This window comes from Calliphora vicina, chromosome 4 (assembly GCF_958450345.1).
Source record: "Calliphora vicina chromosome 4, idCalVici1.1, whole genome shotgun sequence".
Classification (NCBI taxonomy): Eukaryota; Metazoa; Arthropoda; class Insecta; order Diptera; family Calliphoridae; genus Calliphora; species Calliphora vicina.
The window spans coordinates 103,927,267-103,950,150 of NC_088783.1; the positions used below are offsets into that span (position 1 = coordinate 103,927,267).

The window sequence follows — 22,884 nt, forward strand, 5'->3', positions numbered from 1 at the left end:
AACCGAGTCAAGTGTCTCATGAGAATTGTGCTCTCTATAAGAAACGGCAATTTCGCTTGTTTACATACACGTTAAGCCAGAAATGAACCTCTTCGCTGAAGATGTTTAGACTAGACGAAGTAATCTATAAGTTTGGCGAATAGAGTGCGGCAGAAGTTTAATAATAATCATCGCACAATGGGGCAGAATCAAAATTTTTTGGAAATAAATCTGCTATTTCTAAACGGCTGGTCGATCGGGATAAAATTTGACGCAGCCGTAGCCAAGGAGTATTCGAGTTTAAGTTGTTAAAATGGGCCCTACAAATGCTCCAGGGGTGGCGCTATGGGGGCTCAAATTAGGGTATCTTCCACGTGTAAAATTTTGAAACACGTGCCAGTTTTTTGTTTCCCATCCGATTTCAAAGATTTTTATATTTTTATATTTATGTATCTCTTATAATTTCCGAGTTATAGGCATTTCAAAATTGAAATTTTAAAATTTTGCCATACTTTGGTCTGTTTTTTTTAAAAATATAGGGCGTACTTTTGGACCGAATGGAGTCGATTTTTTTTTTAAATTACCAATAATACACAGAAGATTTCAGAGCAATATCAATTATTTATCTAAAAGTAAACGATTTTCAATTTAAAATTTAAAAAAATAGTAGATTTTTACTGTTTTTCGGGCGAAAAGGTGACTAACCTCTTTTTTTATTAAAAAAAAAACTTTCTTTAAGAACATATAACAATTTTAAGTTTTTCTGTTTTTTAAAATTAACTATTATGGTTTTTTGATACAAATTTTATACTGGCAATTCTGTTATTTACTTGTTATATCAAACATTAAATATTGTAGCAAATATTACTTATACAATTATTTATTAACTTTTTATTAATTGTTTCTCTTTATATTTTTTCTTTACAGGTGAGTGTTTTTCCTTATTGTGGCATGAACAATTTACTTTCAGCAGAAGCAATGAATGATCAGCACAATTTGTTAACAGTGTGACGCATGCGTCTGAAAATAAAGAAATAAAAAATACATAGAGAAATGTGCAAGTAAGTGACCTAAAAAATTAAATAAAAACGTATATATAGAAGTACAATTTGAAATAAAAGTTATTTAAATAAAAAAAAAAAAACAAAAGCAATAAACACGAGTTGAAAATAGACGATAAAAATACAATACTTTGCGGTGTATGAGCGTAACATCTAACGATCACCTAATTTGATCAAAACGTCTTAGTGTGAAGTACATACTATTTGAATCTTTATAAATATCAATGATTTTCTTTATCAATAAAATAAATTAAATTAAAAAACACTTTCAGTTTATAGCTAAAGATAAAAAAGCATAAAATTAAAACGAAACTGTGATCACTTGAAATTATATAACAAAGCTGTGCTATCATAAAATATATATTACCAAGAAAATGCAGTGAACATCTATTTAATCATTGCAATTAGTTTCGAATAGTTTAAATTTAAACAAAATAAATTAACTTCTTTAAAATATATTTAAATTTGGTTTCCATTAGGTTTTAAACGAGATCGCTACCTTCATGAAAAGAAAACTTTTATTAATTGTTTCATCAGGTTTTAAAAGTGATCGTTATCACCGTGAAATGAAAAATGTATGATTCAGAAAGGGATAAAAAAAACCTTTAATTGAATAATTGTTAGATTTATGTTTCAAAGTTTGATCTCTCGGATCTTACTGATCTGAAACATTTAACAAAACTAATGTAGTATCGAGTGCACCCGCGTTTTTTACACCAATTAATTTATTTTACGTTGAAAAAAATCTTTAAATAAAATTATTATTGCCCAAATAATAATGTATATTTTAAATAACTTTCACTATTAACAAATATTACGCTAACGATTTACACAAATTCGGCAATTGTTAAAAGCAAAGCTGTTTGAAATAAAATCAACTCAATTTCAATTGAATATGATTTGAGAAATTAGACTCTACAAATGTAGTCAGTCGCTACCAACTATTATTGTTACCCCTTAAACCACATTAATTTTGTGGTTAATTTCTTTTATTTATTTTAATTTTACAAAATAATTCCGTCTTTAGCTTGTGGGCATGCGCCTCGCCTGCTATACATACAAATAGTGTCTAAATATTTTAATTAAAATTGATAAAACGTTTTGCTAAAGACACAGCACAATTTTGTAATTGGTATTGACATGAACATCACATCACTCAAGTCTATGCCAATGTTTTTTTATGTACTTGTATGTAAATAATGTTCAACAACTTATTTGAAGTTCATTGAAATAATGAACTGGTACACATTATTTTTTTGGAAACATGCATACAAAACAATTTAGATTCTTGGATAAAATTTGCAGTGTATAATTAGAGGCAATTTTATAGCATTAAATATTATGAGCTTTTTAGAAAAAAGACAAGGTTTAAATTCGGGATATACTATGTAGATCTAATCTAATATAATATCATGTTAATTTAAATACTCCATTTTAATTATCTTTTAAAGTACCAAATTATAACAGCTTTCTTTTATATAAAACGGCTTTCAGTCTGATTATCTACATTTGAACCCCTTTTGATATCCAATCATGTTCAATCATGAAATAATTTCTTGTTATAAAAACTTTTCGAAACCGGTGGTTCTAGGATGAATTCTCTCATAAGATGTTCCATTACTAGTAAAACCATTTCATTTTCTCGTATAGAAAATGTTCATTTACATGCAATCTCGGACAGTCCTTAGGAATGCATATTGGCAGCCGATGCACAGTGGGGCAAAATCGAAATTTTTTGGAAATAAATCTGGCATTTCTAAACGGCTGGTCCGAGCGGGATAAAATTTGATTTGGGTATAGCCAAGGAGAATTCGAGTTTAAGTTATTAAAATGGGCCCTACAAATGCTCCAGGGGCGGCGCTATGGGGGCTCAAAATAGGGTACCTTCGACATATAAAATGTTTAAACACGTGCCATTTGTTTCCCATCCGATTTCAAAGAATTTTATATTTTTGGAAAGCGCTCAAATAAACATGCTTGCGTGTACTATTTATCTCTTATAATTTCCTAGTTATAGGCATTTCAAAATTGAAATTTTAAAATTTTGTCATACCTTGTTCCGCTTTTTTAAAAATATAGGGCGCACTTTTGGACCGAATGGTCTCGAATTTTTTCTGTTAGTTAGACAACTAAATTACCAATAACATACAAAAAATTACAGAGCAATATCAATTACGAATCCAAAAATAACCGATTTTCAATTTAAAAATTCAAAAAATAGTATATTTTTGCTTTTTTTTGGACAAAAAGGTGATTTAACTCTTTTCTTATTAAAAAACAACTTTCTTTAAGAACGTATAACAATTTTATGTTTTTCTATAAAGTTTCTTTACGGAGAACATTTTGGTATAAAAAACATGTCCTATTTTTCGAACATGTCGGCCCTATGCCCTTAAGAAATTTACCTATTTTTTATCAAAATTTCAACTTTGGGCCACATGTTATAAAATCCCAAAGCAGGGATCAGAAAACGGAAAGCAGCTTTGGAAACCCTGATGTGTTCCCTATTTATTCTTGAACTATTTTCCCAGCCCCGAAGGAAATGTGGACCCTATAGGCAAAATTGTAAAAAAATACCATTTTTGGAAGTTTTGCTAAAATTTTTAGGAATTGCGGGATTCCCTTTGACCTTTTGACAAGCTTTTATACACCTTGTTATTTAGAATGACAAACTTAAAAAACGCAGGAAATTTCATTGAGTTTTGTTAATAAATAAAGATTTTATTACATATTACATATTCATTGAGTTTCTAAAATTAAAATTATATCAAAATTTTAATAGGATTGCAAATATTAGGATCAATTTGATCCACATTCATTCCGAGCTATATTTTTTTGTTTAGATAAGTTAATTTTTGGTCTTACAAAAAAATGTCAAGTCAATATCTCAATTAGATTCAAAAATATGCCACTTTAAAACTTTGTCCTTCAAAAAAATTGCACTTTTTCATACTGTGACTGAGTCAGAACCAATGATTTGTGTTGAATAAAATATTAAGAAAATTTATAAAAAAAAATTAGTATGAAAAAGTGCAATATTTTTGAAGGACGGAGTTTTAAAAAAAATGGCACGTGTTCAAAAATTTTACATGTCGAAGGTACCCTACTTTGAGCCCAAATAGCGCCGCCCCAGGATTATTTGTAGGGCCCATTTTAATAACTTAAACTCGAAAACTCCTTGGCTACACCCAACTCAAATTTTATCCCGATCGGACCAGCCGTTTAGAAATGCCAGATTTATTTCCAAAAAATTTCGATTCTGCCCCACTGTGCAGTGGACATAACATTATATTATCATGCACAGAACATCAAGAGCGATTCCACAATATTTGCACCACCTCTAAATACAGATGAAGCGACATGATATGTCGTTCGTTACATAGATTTAGACCATTGGTAGGCGTTCATATTGTTGAGATTACGAACATTTTCGTGAATTTACACGTACACAACCCGAAAGTAAACAAAACACACAGCAAGAGCGTAAAAAATACAAATAACTCATTTAGTTGCAAACAATAGAGCGTAAAAATACAAATATTTCATTCTGTTGCTTGATGTTGTTGCGGATTTTTTATTTTTAACTCATACATGCACACAAAATACAATTTCTCTTTTTGCGCTTCCCTGATTTAGACGTTTGATGTAGAAGATCGTTTAGACCATTCTAGGTATTTGGGATACAAATGGGTGGGATCGGAATAGTACATAGCAAATCTTCATTAACGAATATCTGGAGAACTTTTATAGAAAGAGTTATCAAACTTTGTGTACATTACATTATTGTCCCGCTGTTGCTCTAAAAATTAGGTGGATCTGAACTGTGGGCGATACAAAGTAAATGCTTGTTATAGAATATCTAGATAACTGTTATAGTGAGAGTCTTAAAAATATGCTTGAATTATGTTGTTACCATTGTAAGTATTTATGGCATGCTAACTTCGACTGACTGAATCGCAATTGTGTCTCTCGAGGTATGAGCTGTAGCTGGAACCATATGTCAGGATTAATGAGAACTACCGGACTAAAAAATAATATGGTCCGATATACCTTCCCGTAGACGGTTTTTGGTTCCCCAGCATCATTATCGAAAAAAATATGGACCGATAACTCTATCAGCCATAATTCCACATCAAGCAGTACATCTGAGAGGGTTTAATATTCGCTTTTTTATACGACGTTCTTGCGTTGAGTGTGATGACATTATAAAATTTAATTGAATTGTTTATTACCTGCAAAAAAAATAAAATTAAAAACTGTAAAAATAAAAAAGATACATAGAGCGGGGAGTAGAAAAAAACTCAAACAAATGAATTACTCAAAATAATCGCACATATGATTGTTGTTTCTTTCTCACCACTTAGGTTTTTGATAGGAGAGCTTCTGATACATGAGTATTTATTTATGACTAGTTGATCGGCTCGGCTTCGCCCGGTAGCATTTAATAATGTTAGTTCGTCAAGTTTCTCCAACTCTGCCTGTTCTTATTTATTTGCAAATAAAATATCTAAATTTGTACAGCATACTTTAGGGGCTTTTTTATTACAGTTGACTGGACTCATAAAAGCCGGTTTTAGCCGTAATTTTTTAATTTTTTTTCTTTACAAACCATCTCCTGAAAATTTCGAATCGAATAAAAAAAAAATCAGCCAAATCGCTCCAGCCGTTCTCACGTGATGACATTACATACATGGACCATTTCATTTTTATATATGTATGTAGATTAGATTGATATCAGCCTAAAATGAGTCCCACGCAAATCTTAGAATTCTTTAAAATGAATAATATATGACTAATATCACAATTGTTCTCAGTGGGTTATGTTAAGATCCCTAGGATTGTGAAATCATATGAAGTTACATCGGAGCAATCGAATCATGACAAATTATACATATCTAAAATACAAAATAACGTAACATCAATTTTCATAAGTTTATAGGAGAAGCAAAAAACGGTATTAAATGAAACTATTTTAGATATTGAAGCAAAATTTTCAAATCTGAATTACATTGAAACTAGAATTATAATTTATACAAAAAATTAGTTTTTGAACTATATTTTTGAATGAAATTTGAATCAATTCAAACGAATTAGGCAGAAATGAATTTCAATTCATTTCCAATTCAAATGAATTTGTAAAAATGAGTTGCAATTCATTTACAATTCATTTGAATTGAATTGATTTTGAATTAATTCAAATGAATTAGAAAAAAGAATTAGCAATTCAAATGAATGATTCAAAAATGAGTTGCAATCAATCAAATTCAAGAGCAAATCTCTAGGGGGAATGAAAGATTTCTCCTACCAAAATGAAAATATCCAGTACAAAAATTGAAAAGCCTTGTCCTGTATATGCGCCTGATCAATGAAAACATGGTGTTTGGAGTTTATTTCTTCAAGAAGAACTGATTTTTATTTTGAAATACGCTGAACGACAAAACATATTTAATATTCAAGAAGCAATTAATAATTTTTGAAATTTTGTGACCCACGACCACCCAACAACAAACTTTTTGCTAATATTTATATTATATTTATTTCAAAAAAATAAAACTATCTTCCAAAAATAATCAAAAATCAGGAAAAATAACAATGTATGTAGTTCAAACCACAATTGAGTTTCATAAATAAGGCTAATTAGATTTAATTAGAATGCATCATTCACCTTAAACAACAATAGCTTTTCAAAATTATCATCTGAAAGAAATCCACGTTTAGGGATGTTTAGAATAGAGGCGTACGAAAATAATCTTTCAACACCAGCTGACGATGGTAACGGCGCATTATATTTAAAGGAAGACTTTTTAACCGTCGATTAATTATACTGCATACTTAATGACATTGAAGAATCTGCTAAATAGGCTACGAATTTCGCTTCGGAGTTGGAAATGAATTGCTAATTTTTTTTTCTAATTCGTTTGAATTAATTCAAAATCAATTCAATTCAAATGAATTGGAAACGAATTGCAATTCATTTTTACCAAATTCATTTGAATTGACTCAAATTTCATTCAATTCATTTTTTTGTGTGAATCATTCGCGAATTAATCCAAAAATGAGTGATTCATTTACAGCTCTGATTTTTATAAACACATTTTTAAATTGTGTATGTTTTTTTTATTTTAATTACTATCAACTACTTTTTTAAAATAAAACAGGTACATACTTCATTAAATTTTCATAAAGACCGCAAAAAATATTCAATTGCAAAAAATTTATTTAAAAAAAAATTAGGATACTACCTAAAATAAGGTAAAAACGATTTATTAATTAATTACTCAAAGCATATACGTTATTTTGTTTAAGAAAATCATGTACTTGATTATACTTTTGTTTCAATTTTCCTTAAACTTGGTTATTTTTAATAGTAAAAGTTTAAAATTTTGTACACATATGTAATATGATGTAGTGAATCGTAATCAGTAATAAAATAGATTTCGAATTTTTTGATGATACGTTGTTTTGCATTTTAGGTGACGATATGTATAATATTTAAAAATATAAATTTTTGGAGGTTTGTTCATCAACACAAATAATGGTGCAATTTATTTTGTTAAAATCCCTGCATATCTGCTGCTGGGGCCAATAATTTTGAGTGGTATTTGCTACAGAGTAAAAACAGCTGAATTTATTTCAAATCTGACTTTACCATATGGTTTCATAGCAAAATTTATAAAAAATAAGTCTTATTTGAAAAGATTTCAATTTTTTTCCCCAAAAAATATTTAACTTTTTTTACTGACAACTATGGTTAAATAAGATTTCAAAAATATGCAGCTGTTTATTTTAATTCTGAAAAAATTTCACTCAAAATCAGTGGTTTATAATTGCACCAAAAAAAAATAAATAAAATTTTCCGTTATTAAATGATCTAATTTAGTTTTTTCATAATTTTAAATTTTATTGCGATTGCGGTAGCGGAATCGCATTGGGTTAAATTAGTTTATAATAAAATTTACAAAAGTTAAAATTATGCAGACATAGCTGGTATTACATTACATTTTAAATTATGAAGATTTCAATAAACTTAATGATATCAAAAAATTATATTTTCATAATTTAAAATTATTGAATATATAATATTTGCACTTCTATATATTAAACATATTTAACACCAATTTCACTTTACGGCCATTTTCACAATGTACGATTAAAAGTTAACGTGAACTTTAACCGCAAGTTAGGCTAATATGAATTTCACAATGTACGATTAATTCTTAACTGACACTATTTAACAACAAAGTTGCTGTTAAATATAACCGAATAAATTTCCCCGGTTAGCATCTTAATTGTAAGAAATATAATAAAAGAACATGGAAAAACATTTATATTTTTGTAATATTTATAATTTTTAAGTGTAAAGCGAAGAAAAGTAAATTTTGCACGGGATGATCCATATACCACCCGGATATTGCACTTACAAACCAAACAACAAATGTGCACTTTTCCTTGTTGGTTTTCAGTAATTGTTGTTCAGTTTGTTCTGTAAATTTTACAGTTAGGTACCTTAATATTTTTGAGTTTTATACGTTTTTTTATTATACCACTAAGAAAACACAAATTATTATTTTTTATGCCGTCTTTTAGACAACTTTTTATATCTCAATCTTTCATTACACTATTTTTCGTAAACAAATGTATGCATTATTGCCATACTTTCTACTGAATGCTTTGGTTAAGTAATCAAATGATGGTGAAACGTAAATCGGTAACCGTTGGTTAAATGGTCCCCGTTAAACAAACCGACAGTTAGTTAATTTTCCGGTTAAAATGAAATAATCGTACATTGTGAAAATGGCCGTTAGAGGGTTAAATTTGTGCAATGGTTTAGAAATCATTGCATCGTTGGTGGTTGTTGTATTGGCTAAGTCAACATGACAAGCTTTTAATATAAATGTTTGAAAAAGCTTTATATAGTGTAGCTTACTGTATAAAATATTTTGTTAGGCGATTTAATAACCATTACATAGCATTTCTCTTTCAATTTTTTAATACAACTTTGTATCTAAATTATAAATTATCTGTAATTAAAGCCAAATTAGTGACAACTGTGTAAAATTATGACTTTAAAAAAAATAATATTTTATTAATAAAATCGAACTACTAAAACATTGAACAATGACAACTATGTAGATAGGTAACTGAGAGACAAAATCATAAGTATGTTGCCAAAAATCAAAATCATGAGAAAGAATAGACTATGTACGAAAATAATACTTTCGAGAGCAATTTTGTTTAATTTTTTAATTTCTATCTCCTCAAGTTCTATGTATTTATCCTATGTTTCCCTTCTGGTTATTCTTTGACTGAAAATACCATAGAATAAAAACATAGAATGGAAGGAGAGAGAAATGCCCAATAAACACAATTGCTCTCTTTTCACACATATGTATGTATATATGTGTGATACAATAACAAAATACATGGCAATACATTCTCATGAATTAGGTTTTTGACAACAGACCTAAGTTTTAGTCTCTCAGTTACCCATCTAGTTGTCATCTATGGTAAATACCTTCTCGTTTGCCCATTTTCTACATGAAAAACTCTTTCATATTTAAGAAACATTACTTTATTTATCTACAAAATTAATAACAAAAATATCGGTTTAAGCTTTAAATGCATTTTTAATATCTTTACAATTCGTTATGAGGACTATTAGCATCCCAATCCTCCTTAATCATGTCAGCACCCTTCTCACCAATCATTATAATGGCGGCATTGGTATTGGCAGCCACAATATCTGGCATAATACTGGCGTCCACAACTCGCAAACCTTTAGTACCATGAACGCGTAAGCGCCAATCAACCACATTGGTAGGATCCGTAGAGGGGCCCATTTTAGTGGTGCCCACAGGGTGATAAACAGTGGTGGTCATGTGTCTAATATAACAACGCCAATAATCGTCGGACTTGTAGGGTAGAGAATTACAAGCATCCAAATCAATTTTATGCAGTGAGGTCTCCCTCTCGCTAAATGCCTTAGTTTGAGGCAATTTTGAATAGATGTTCAAAGCTCTAATATAAGTATCCACATCACGTTCATCTGACATATAGTTGACATGTATAAGCGGCTTATCTAGATAATTAGCACTTCTTAATTCGATGTGGCCCTTTGAGAAGGGTTTCAGATGCAGTAGATAAGTGATGTAGGTATTGGAATTTTCATTAGCCTTTAAAATCGAGGCGGCTACTTTTTTATTGAAACCCGTAGCTTTGATGTAACCTTTGAGTTCTGGAGATTGCATAAGACTAAAGAAATTGGTAGTTTGTATATCAGGATTGGGTCCATGTAAGGAGGTGGTGTTTATAAAGCCTGTCAAGGCTGTAGCTTCATGATGTAAAAGTTTACTATAACGACCCATGATTAGGTTAAACATGGCATCAACCAGCTCTTCGTCTGTGGGCTTACGAGCAGTGGATTTGTCAATTTGGAATACTACCGGCAAACTGGCGTGATCCTTAAGATTGTGGCCTACAGGCAAATCTACCAGAACAGGTATGCCCAATTTTTTAAGGTGTGCCGAGGGTCCGATGCCTAAAATGAATAAAAAATTATAAAAAATACAAATAATCAAATCATTAAACCAAAATAATTAAAAACTTCAACTCACCCGACAACATTAACATTTGTGGTGTACCTATAGCTCCTCCTGCCAATATTACCTCTTTGGTCACCTTTACTGTATATTCTTTTTTGCCTTTCAAAACAAATGTCACTCCTGTGGCCCTCTTTTCCTTGTCAAAATTGACTTTCTTCACTTGGGCATAGCGTATGACATGTAAATTCTTACGTTCCTTATGCAAGTGAGATTGAGCCGTTGTTATACGTTTGCCTTGGTCTTGTGTACCCAAAATATCAATTTGTCCTATCCAAGAGCCTTCTGTAAAATCAGGAGCTGTGCCATAACCCATTTCACCCATGCCTGCCTTGATAGTTTCACGAAATTCATTATCCGAAACATAATTATTAAGGCCCATTGGTCCACCCACACCATGATCTCCGGGCTTATAGCCACCTCGGGTCGAACGTAGATCTTCGGCTTTACGGAAATAGGGCATAACATCATCAAAGCCCCAAGTTGGATTGCCGCGATCACGCCAATCATCGAAATCAGCACGAGTACCGCGAGCATAAATCATGGCATTCATGCCATTAGTACCGCCCAACATTTTGCCACGAGGCCAGTGACAGCTTTCGCCCTCCATGGCCATACAGGCTTTGCCATTGGGTTCAGTGTGGTATTGCCAATCCCAGTCCGAAAATTGTGTAGCCATATGCCAGCCTACAAACTGTAAGCATTTTGATATATTAAGGGTTTTTTAATTCAAAATTAAGTCAAAATAGATTACCTGAGTTTCAATGGGTGGATCACCACCAGCCTCCAGAAGTAAAACTTTCCAATTGGGATTTTCACTAAGACGTCCAGCAACAACAGAACCGGCACTACCAGAACCAACTACCACAAAGTCATAGTCACCCAAGCCTAAAGACACAGGATATATCATAGATATCATAAATAAAATGTTGGAAAAAATAAACAAATTTCTATCTCATTTGGAAGATTTTCTTAAAAACCTCTATATGTAAGTGCAATTATAGATTGAACTTGCTTAATACATTTTGTTTTACACTTTCTGACTAACTGAATATTAATATTCACCATCCTTTAGTTGCTATCGATAGCAACTGCGATCCAAAGGATCTTTTGTGCATCGCTAAACTTCACCACAACGTACACAGAGTGGAAAAAATTAAAACAAATCCATTGACTCGATTCCGAGCCACTTCACACTACACGATCGGAACATTGTCACAAAACTCGGTGGTCTCATCATGAAAATCTGCACTAAATATCCGGAAAATCATGCCATAAGTATTCTCTGATCGTTGTTTTCCCGCGATAGCAACTTTTAGGATCCAACTGATAAGTTACCCCATTGTCGGGCGAATCCTCTTTGAAACCAAGAACGAATTCTGTGGATTTTTGACAAAACAACTTAAGTGGAATTTTTAAAATTTTCATGTCCTTAGAAAGCTTTGTATAATTCTTTGAGAGCTTTCATAATTTTTTAAGGACAAACAATAAAATAATTATCGACCAATTCAACAGTTTTTCTCTCTTCTGAAAAAATGGAACATTTCATTTAAGTTACTTTGTCAAAAGTCCACAGAATTATTTTCTAGCGTTTCCCTGTGGTATGCCTAAGAATTGTTGCAGTTTTATAAATGAGCGACAAGTTTCACTATCGTTTCCAGCATGGCCCAGTCTACCCATTATTGACCCCATGTTTGTTCTGTGATGTAACGATCTCATCTCTTGAGATGATAGTGACCGAAGTCCAGCCTGGTTTTTCAACATCAAAAAAATCTTCAACTACATAAATTTCAAGAGAAGACAATTTAATATTCGAACAAATTAAGATCAGGTAATAAAATATAGAACTTATTTAGAACGAGGGGTCTTTAAAATATGTTTAAAAACTTTAGTTTTTTCATCAAATATGTCGCTCTGGCATTATGAGATATTTTATTGACTTTTAGCGTATCTGAGCTTTTTATAGGGCCTTTCAAAAATAATATTTTTTAGAAAATTTTCGATAAATTCAAAATTTTTCTTCATAATTGGCCAAATTTGGAGAGGGCTTAAATGAACCAGTTTTTATTTTAAATTTTTGGGAAGAAACGTAAAAAATATGCCCTATTTTAGATGTTCCTGATAACTGTATGGAACTTTTTTCTATTTTATTTGAAATTATTGCTGAAATATAACTGATATTTTTCAGTCTTATCAAAAATAACTCGGCCACACATTTTAAAATAATTTTGTCAACTAAATATCTCTTGATATAAAAAGATAACCCACACATGTAAGCGTATTTTTTTTAGATATTTTCAAGTACTATCTTAATACAAAATTTCTTGACATTCGGATACGAACTGAATTTTGGGAGACGGCCCACTAGCCACCATTCCAACTACGAACTCAAAAACTATTCAGCAGTGACTTTCACTATATGAAATTTCATTAAGTTATCTCCAATCGTTTACGAGCTACCGAATTATTTCCAAAATAAAAAGCATAGATAAATACACATAGATCGGAAACTCTCATATCAAACACCTAACTCAGTTAGTAAATAAAACTATTTGAAAACAAAAACAACAGTAGTATGTATGATTATTTTGAGAATTTTTTTTGTTTGATTTTTTTCTAGTTTTTTCCCGCTCTATGTGTATTTCTCTATGATAAATGTGTCTAAACCACTGTGCACTAATCCCTTTTAGGTACAAGGACTTTTAAATTCCTATTCAAGTCAGTAATATACAGTCTGCTAAGCTACAATACAAGATTGCAGGATCATTCCATTGTTTACCTTTCTTAGCAATTTCTTCACCATAATCGGCCGGCCAATGCGATCGATCGCTTAATGCACAAAACTTTGTTATCAATGTTTGCAATAACAAGGTCATTAATGTATTTGCCGGACCCGCTGACCTTGCGGCACATTCCGTAGTTAAATAATCCATTATGTTTTTTGTGGCACTGTCTTTTTAATTTCACTGTATTAATTTCGAACTCTACACATTTAATCGTAACGTTTAAATCTCACACTGTATTTAAGAACTAAAACTATATTCCCATTTTTCTGGTCTTTATATAGTGAAATGAAAGCAAGAAATGTGTGTGAAATATCAAAAATTATAATTTACATTTTATTTGCATTTTGTTATTGTAAATTAATTGGTTGCAACTTAGGGTGAGCCTTAAAGTGTTTGTTTGGCGGAATTGCAATAAAATCGTTTTAAATTATATTTCTTAGCTTAATTGAAAAGTGGAAGCGAAGTAAAAAAATTCCATATTTGGGTGTGGTAGGAATTGAATTTGAAACTCTTAATGTAGTGGCCATAATATATACTAAATATTGCCTCTTTTCTGCCCCATGTTAACAAAATTATATTTTTGGTATGAAATTGAAGATATTTAAATGATCTGTTCAATATTTATGCTTGGAAATACACCAATATTTTGTGTGATATATAAATATTTAAATTTAAATTATATTTTTTACCAAATTGTAAAATTTTATATTTTTCTATTTATATTTTGTGAGTTATCTAAAATTAAATTCTTATAAATCTTGAAAATAGCTTTAATTAGGTACTATATATGGCCAGAGTTAACTTACAAGTACCCTTTTGAAAAATAAAGGCAGAAAAAGGGCAACATTTTTTGCCTGAAAATAAAACTCAATAAAATTAACATTTTTAAAACCATTATTTAAACCAATTATATTCTTTTTATCATAATCTACTAAATATTTTCCTTTTTTCATATACATTTTGGGGATTTTTTGCTTTTCTCATATTTATTTCTTCTCCCCAAGGCACCCCCTAATTGCATTTATGAACGCGATCAACAAACCTAATCGCAATCATATGTAAGAAAAAGCTTTTTATGATAGAATAAAAAATATAGATATGATAAAAAAAGAAAGCTTTTCTGTAGCCCACCCTATTAAATGCATTAGTAGGGGGCGCCATAACTGAAATGTCAAACAAATTTGTTGACAATTGTTTACAAAAATAAAACGCTATTTTTGTTTACTACATATATTTTATTATTTAGTTTATTACATTATTTTTTTTTCCCCGTACCTTAAATGCATATTAAGTTGTATTTAGTTGATTAAATAAAATTTGTGTAAGTTCGGTTTGGTGTATTTCATATTAATGAGATGTGAAAAAATAACGACAAAGTATTTTTGTAACGCAGATTGATTATTGTAACATTATGGACCAACCCAATAAAATGTTACTAACTGAATTGTGATTACTAAATTTCACAATATGTCCTAAGATAATAGGGTTCTTCGAGTTCTTGAGCATTTAATATTAGACAATCAAACATTTGAACTGAAAATTAATAAAAATAAATTAATTAATTAAAACAAATTTAGCACATTACTTAGATTAACAATTTCAAATATGTTGTTCAGACTAGATAAAAGAAGTTAGATTGTTATATTTGGCTGTGCTAAATTCTAAATCAGGGATTGTCATTTTATAGCACAATTGTGCAGACGAACAACACACATATTCTTATTCTCTTTAAAAGAGCATAACAAATGTCTCATTTTTTCAGAAATTCATTAAGCATTGTTGTTGGTTGGTTTTTGGATGAAGCATAGCAAACACACGCGTTTCAATTACAATTGAACACAAAACAACAAAGTCAGTAATAAATAAAAAATTTGAGAGAATTTCGGCCGTATAATGTATATTCTTTTATTTCCTTAAAATTTAAATTACATTCATTTAATAAATTGGTTATATCTGGCAAAAAATTCTAAATCTAAACATTCTTTATTTTGTTCTTATGTTAAGTGTTTGACATTATGTTTGCTGGGTAGCTCTCTCACCAATACAATGCCAGTTTTAGTTTTGGCAATCTCTGTTCTAAATACACCTCAGTGTACTAAGATACAAATTTAAAAATTGATTGGTAAAAAATGGTAAATTGTGGTTAAAATCATAGAGAAACATAGAGCGGAAACTAGAAAAAAAATCAAACAAAAAAATTACTCAAAATAAACACACATACAAGTGTTGTTTTTGTTTTCACATAGTTTTTTTCTACTAATACATTCTCACCACTTAGGTTTCTGACAACTGAGTTAGGTCTTTGACAGGTGAGTTTCCGCTCTATGTCTATTCTCTATTGTTAAAATATTCAATATCGTTGTAAAGGCTTTTGAAATAACTTTTAACTATTTAGAATCTAAATCGTTTATTAGACTATCTAAATTTTAGATAGTCTAATAAACGATTTATATTAAAAAATATTTCCAAAAATCGAGGTGTTTGTCCTTGTTTTGCTCATATCTCAGCCAGTTGTGCATCGATATGTTAATACCAATATTGGATAAGTTTGTCATTGCGTTTGTAATTTCCGGAGCCGATTAAGCCATGTCCGTCTGTCTGTTGAAATCAATTTTCTGAAGACCCCAGATATCTTCGGGATCCAAATCGTCAATAATTCTGTCAGACATGCTTTCGAGAAGTTTCTTATTTAAAATCGGTCTACAAATGGCTGAGATATGAGGAAAAAACGAGAACAACCTTGATTTTTGACCTATTTTTGACCTATATATGGATTACTAAGTCATTAATTTAGACAATGTGGATATCTACTGATAGATATTTCAAAGACCTTTTCAACGACGTATATAAGACCATTGTAAATTATACACATTTATTAATATTTTTTAAAATTAAAAAAAACAACTTTGGAAAAAAAATAAATTTTGTTTACCTAAAAATATTAAAAAATTTTATTTTGAAGTATAATTTGGTGAGTTTTTTAGTCTTACTAGTTTTTTTTAAATACATTCTCAGCACTTAGGTTTTTGACAACTGAGTTAAGTCTTTGGCAGGACAGATTCTGATTTATGTGTATTTATCTATGACTATTAACCAATAATAACTTTGTTTCAGTTAATCATAATTATTATAACTGACAAACATTTTGATCTCTTATTCATGATTATTATTAAAAAAAAGTTTATTTTTATTTTTTAAATTTTGCAACGTTGAAGATATATTTTAAGTCATGATTATATTAATAATAATAAAATTAATAATTACACTAGTTTACAAGGTTTTTGCTCATGAATTGAAACATATAGGGGTTTGTGTATTTAGGTCTTCTAACTTCGGAAAAAATATTTAAAAAAATCCTGGACGTCAAACTTTTGAGATATTTATTGAAAACGAAACATATAAAAATGTACATTAAATAAGAACAAAAAAATTAAAAGTGAAGTGTTTAGTCCTCTTTTTATAATTATTTTCATTTGCCTCCCTCACGACACTTCAACAGTAGTCTCCTAGCATATTCTGATCCTAAAAAACTTGATAATTCCTGTCGTAAAACTTCAAATCTTAATGGAAACGCCATCCATGTTCGTCACTCATGTGTCCGAGGTTTTCCGGGAAAAATCCTCATGAAAATGTAAAAAGTGAATTTTGAGAGATATATTTACACCCATCAGTTCAAAATTATTTAATAAATACGCAACAATATCTCTGTAATTTTGACTTTTCTTATTCCCCAAAAATTTTGAACAATAAGTTTAAAGAATTCCATGCTGCATTTTCAACATCGGTTAATAGACACTAGGGTATTCGAATTATTCCATTTTTCTCTTGTTCGAATAAAACGAATAAATCGAATAAGAGATTTTAAATTGTTCGAATAATTCGATCACACATTTAAAATTAATCGAATTATTCGAATAATTTAATTTTTTTTAAAAAAGTAAAGAATGAAGTTTTGATGTCGGTTTTTTAATATTTTATTGTTAAAGAAAAACAAAAAATAACGTTAAAGTTAACAATTGAAGTATTAATAATGTTAAAAAAACATTCGAAAACAAAATTTTTTATGTCGTTCATTAATTCGGGTTTTAAATTGAGTAACTAATTCTTTAGTAAATTAATTACATATCGTTACATTAATATAGAAACGCCCTAACTCGTTTTTCCCCAAAAGTTAGTTTTTTGCATACCTCGATAGATAATCCCGTAATACACCACTAATTCATAAAAGTCTGTGTTAAAAAAATTGCAACTATAGAATTTTAAGTTTTATTAAGTTGTTTCCTTCTCCTCTAAAATAATGAAAATGTTAGTTAGGGCCTTTCTCTATTAATGTAGCGATATTCAGTATTTCTAAATTATATATAACAAATTGTATTATGCATCAAGCTCTATCAACGTTGCCGAATCTTTGCTTAATAAAGTAGTCTTGGGGAATTACACAATAAAGGGAATCTATCCAAACTTTAATATCATTGTCAGTGAACGTTTCTAATTTGTTTATCATTCGATTTATTAAATATTTTGCAACACCGCGTACGTGGTTAATAACATCATTAATTATATACATATTTTTTAAGATCTTGGCCTTCATCTATTTCAATGTAATCATTATAAATGTCATCCTCAATATCACTTTCGATGACCGTTTCAAAATCACATTCTCTCCATCACATTCAACTCCACTTTAATCTAAGTTAATATTTTGATTATTAATTGCGATTCTTCTAATATTTCGCCAGCTAAATAACAAATACTTTATTTCGTAACTTTTATTTTCATTGTTTCAAGTCCGAAGTTGAACATTTTGAAATATTTGTTTTTAGAATTGTAACTTCTTATTGTGAGTCATTATTACTTATTTAAATTTTGAAATTATGAAAAATTTTAAGCAATTTAATAAATTTAAATATATATGAACATTTATTCGTTTTATTCGATTATTCTACATAAGATTGTTCGAATTATTCGTTATTCGAAAATGGCCATTTTTAAATTGTTCAAATAATTATTCGTAAGAAATTATTCGATTAATCGAACGATCATTAGTCGAATGAATACCCTAATAGACACTCAAATTTGGTATCAACCAAATTTTTTCTTATTTGAGGACCCACAAATATCCCTTCTTTTAGTTTAGCCTCAGAAAAACTCGGGAACACGCTGCATAAATATTGAAATGCTGGTTTTGTCTTATCTAAAGCTTGTACGAAATTTTTAATGTAAATAAGCATTTTGCAGTGTTTGTGTTATAGGAAAACCTCGATTTAACTTAATAATTTTACCGCAAATAAAACAAAAATGGTCTGGGTTTACTTTACACTTTCTAGAAGACATTTTGAAATAGTTTTTACTTTAGAGTTTTGTATTTAATAGCGATTTATTAACGTTTATTTACAGGAAAGATGTACTTTTAAACAGTATTTATTTGGTTCCCGTTAATTTTTTTTGGAATTGTAGCTTCGCCAGAGTGTTGAGTACCCAAAAACGATGTAAATACTTAATTACTACAATTCGGTACACTACAGTATGCATTAATAGTAATCAGAGCAGGTGAAAAACAAAAACCCATATATCTCAAAATTTTGACGTATAGGTGGGAAATAAAAAATGGTCAAATAACTAGCGTCCCTAGCTCTTCTCAAAAATATAAGTTTCATTCCATGAGCAAACAAAAATGTTTGATTTGTAAACTAGTGTTATTAATTATTTTTGAAACAAAAAATTTTTCTAACAGCACGTTTTTATAGAATGAATGGAACTCATTATAGAATGAATGGAACTCATTCTAAAAAACGTGCTGTTATTTTGTAAAATAACATTTCTATGAGTTATTTTTAACATTTATCTAATATATTACTTTAGGGTTCGCAATACGAATAAATTTTTATAAAACAACTTCAAAAACAGTTATTGTTATTAATATCTATTATATATAACAATAAAAACAATTTAAAAAAAAAATAAATATTTATTGAATTGTATTTGTTACTGAAAATAAATTATTTTTGTGGTCCATTGTTGTTTTGATTTACCATGAGAGGTCTTTGAAATATCTATTATTAGATATCCATATTGTCTACTCTGCACTCCAGATATAAATAAACCAAGAGGTAGTCGTGGTTCCGATATATTTATGTATGAAGTTATTAAATGTATGTGAGTTATTTAACTCCACTATAACGATCCAGAATGTATGTACTTTATGGAGTCGCAAACGTTTTCGTTTGCTGTATCTCGTAGGAATACAGCAAACGCACTAAATCCATTTTTTGAAAAAATTGCTAAATTATTATCTCAGTCAATGGATTTGCTAGAATGTTGTAGGTAATATCAAAAATATGTAAAACAAAGGATTTTACGACGTTTTGTACTTTTGTACACTAAGCTATATTGATTTTATCGCAAAATAATTCGTCTGACTCTATTTAACAGTTTTACATATAGTTTTAACATATAATTATTTATGACTCCTTATCATTTTTATGACCTACTTCAATAATTTTGTTATTTGATAGGTTTCTGTACCCTACACCACAAGTTGTACAGATATTCATACATAAGATGTAGGTATGTATGTTTGTTATTCCGTTTTTAATATCTACAATTTTAATTTCCTAACCAGAAAATACAATTCGCACACTAAATACAATAACGTCACAACTCAAAATTCTCAAAAAACAGTTTATGTAAAAATTATTGTAATATTTAAAAAAAAAAAAAATTGTAGTATGAAAATAGTCCATTATGAATATGATTTTGCTATACTTTATACAATATTATTTTGTGTTTGTGAAAATAAAACACAATTTTGAGTTATGACCATACGACAATCATGATTATTTTATCAAAAATGGCACATAACAAAATAATACAGTCAATTGAACTCACCTTTTTCAATTAAAAAAGCACAAATGAAAATAATACACCACAAAATTAATCACTTTTTACAGTAATAGTAACAAAACTAAAAATAACACTATTTAGTCGATCGTGCAGAAGCAATGACTGTCGTTTTTCCAGCCAAAAAAGATAGTGATGAGAAAGGAATTTTTGGAGTAGTTAGAGACGTGTATGTGAATAAATTTATGGAAAATTTTGAGTTGTGAATAAAAGTTTTCATTTGCCAACAATTTTGATAGTATTAATCAAGTATTACAAGATAAATTCTGCAGAACGGCATATAAAAAAAATTCACTTAATTGTGAATAAATTCGAAAAGAATCCATCGATTTCTATGACCGATATCTCATTTTGTTCCTATTACATGTGATAAAGCAATAAATCTGAAAAATTTTTACCGTTTTCCATTTTTCATGAGTTTTTTATAACAAACAAATTAGCTATTTTCACTTAAAAAATATATGTTTTTGCTACAATTTGTTATTATAACTCCGAAACTCCTGAGCCGATTGAAACACAATATATATGTGAAAATTTGTACATAGCATGAGGAAAATGTTTTCAGAATTCAATCATTCAAAAGAAGAACATTAACTACTCAATTTTATGTATATCAAACAAAAATCTAAAATTTTGTGAAAACTTGTGAATTCAGTTAATTGTTAATAAATTCGAAAGAAATTAATCGATTTTTATGATCGATATCTCATTTTGTTGCTATTATATGTGGCTTTTCGATAAAGAAATAAACCTGAACAATTTCTGCCGTTTACGATTTTCAAGTTTTTTTTTATTGATTTTATTAATTACTTAACGTATTTACTAGGGTATTCATTCGACTAATGATCGTTCGATTAATCGAATAATTTCTTACGAATAATTATTCGAACAATTTAAAAATGGCCATTTTCGAATAACGAATAATTCGAACAATTTTATGTAGAATAATCGAATAAAACGAATAAATGTTCATATATATTTAAATTTATTAAATTGCTTAAAATTTTTCATAATTTCAAATTTAAATAAGTAATAATGACTCACAAAAATTGTAGTGTTTCTGAAATTCGACAAATAACTAAAGACAAGGGGACTTTCGATCACTGTAGATGAGTGTTCCGATAGCTTCTTCTATAAATATATAAATATTACTGCAAGAAGATACAATTCTAAAAACAAATCTTTCAAAATGTTTAATTGGGACTTGAACCAATGAAAATAAAAGGTACGGAATAAAATATTTGTTATTTAGCTGGCGAAATATTAGAAGAATCGCAATTAATAATCAAAATATTAACTTAGATTAAAGTGGAATTGAATGTGAGAATGTGATTTTGAAACGGTCGTCGAAAGTGATATTGAGGATGATTACATTGAAATAGATGAAGGCCATGATCTTAAAATATATGTATAGAAGTGATGTTATCAATCATGCACTGCCTGACTTCAAATTAGCCACGTTCACTGACAATGATATCAAACTTTGGACAGATTCCCTTTATTGTGTAATTCCCCAAGACCACATTATTAAGCAAAGATTCGGCAACATTGATAGAGCTTGATCTATAATACAATTTGTTATAAATAATTTAGAAATAATGAATAATTAATTTACTAAAGAATTAGTTACTCATTTTAAGACCCGAATTAATGAACGACATAAAAAAGTTCTTAATACGTTTTTATTGTACTTGAATTCAGGATCATATCCAGCTCAAATTTTTTAAAGCATAGCTCCAAAACGGAAACTAAAGCATTTGCTAGTCAATTGTTTTGCAGATTGTTCGGGAGATAATCTGATCAGAAAATTTCTGTTGAAAATTTAATAATGGACTTTGTTTCGAATGTTTTTTAATGATCAATACTTGAATTGTTAACTTTAACGTTATTTTTTGTTTTTCTTTAACAATAAAATATTAAAAAACCGACATTAAAACTTCATCTTTGCTTTTTTAAAAAAAAATAAATTATTCGAATAATTCGATTAATTTTCAACGTGTGATCGAATTATTCGAACAAGTTAAAATCTCTTATTCGAATTATTCGTTTTATTCGAACAAGAGAAAAATCGAATAATTCGAATACACTAGTATTTACTCATTTGGTCCATGAATTAAATCAGCCAATTGTAGTAGGGAATGTAAGAAAAGATAAAAAATCACTAGACCCCTTTCACATTAGGCAATTAATTACGTAAGTCTTTTGCGTAATTTTTGAGTTTGTAGATGTCAGATTTAAGTCGGTTTAAGGAGATGAATTTCTCAAATTTGAGTTAAGACTACACTACACCACCAAAGTGGAGAGAGTATATTGGATTAGTGCTGATGTTTGTAACATGCTAAAATATTGTTCCAGCACCCACCTTAAAGGATCACTTTCTGAGTCGATTAAGCGATATCTCCTAGCCTCCATATGATTGCCCTATCTGAAAATAGTTAAGATCTCATAAATATCTTAGTTATACATATGTTATTCCAAACCAAATTCAGCACAAATAAGTTTCATATAAGCCTAACTCGCACCACCAAATTTTGTGACGATCGGTCCATAACACAGTGC

At 29.3% G+C, this 22,884-nt stretch overlaps 2 protein-coding genes across 3 annotated transcripts in view; one reads left to right on the plus strand and one right to left on the minus strand.

Annotated features, from left to right (window-relative positions):
• Nucleotides 1-22,884, plus strand: part of Flo2 (flotillin-2) — a 503,689-nt gene that overhangs the window by 321,449 nt on the left and 159,356 nt on the right. The gene's annotated exons all lie outside the window — the stretch shown is intronic.
• Nucleotides 9,590-13,676, minus strand: LOC135957688 (glucose dehydrogenase [FAD, quinone]). The gene is made up of 4 exons (XM_065508474.1): nucleotides 13,419-13,676; nucleotides 11,394-11,527; nucleotides 10,655-11,333; nucleotides 9,590-10,578 (listed from the first exon to the last, which is right to left on the minus strand). The coding sequence occupies exons 1-4, from the start codon at nucleotides 13,570-13,572 to the stop codon at nucleotides 9,677-9,679; spliced, it is 1,869 nt and encodes a 622-aa protein (XP_065364546.1). The 5' UTR covers nucleotides 13,573-13,676; the 3' UTR covers nucleotides 9,590-9,676.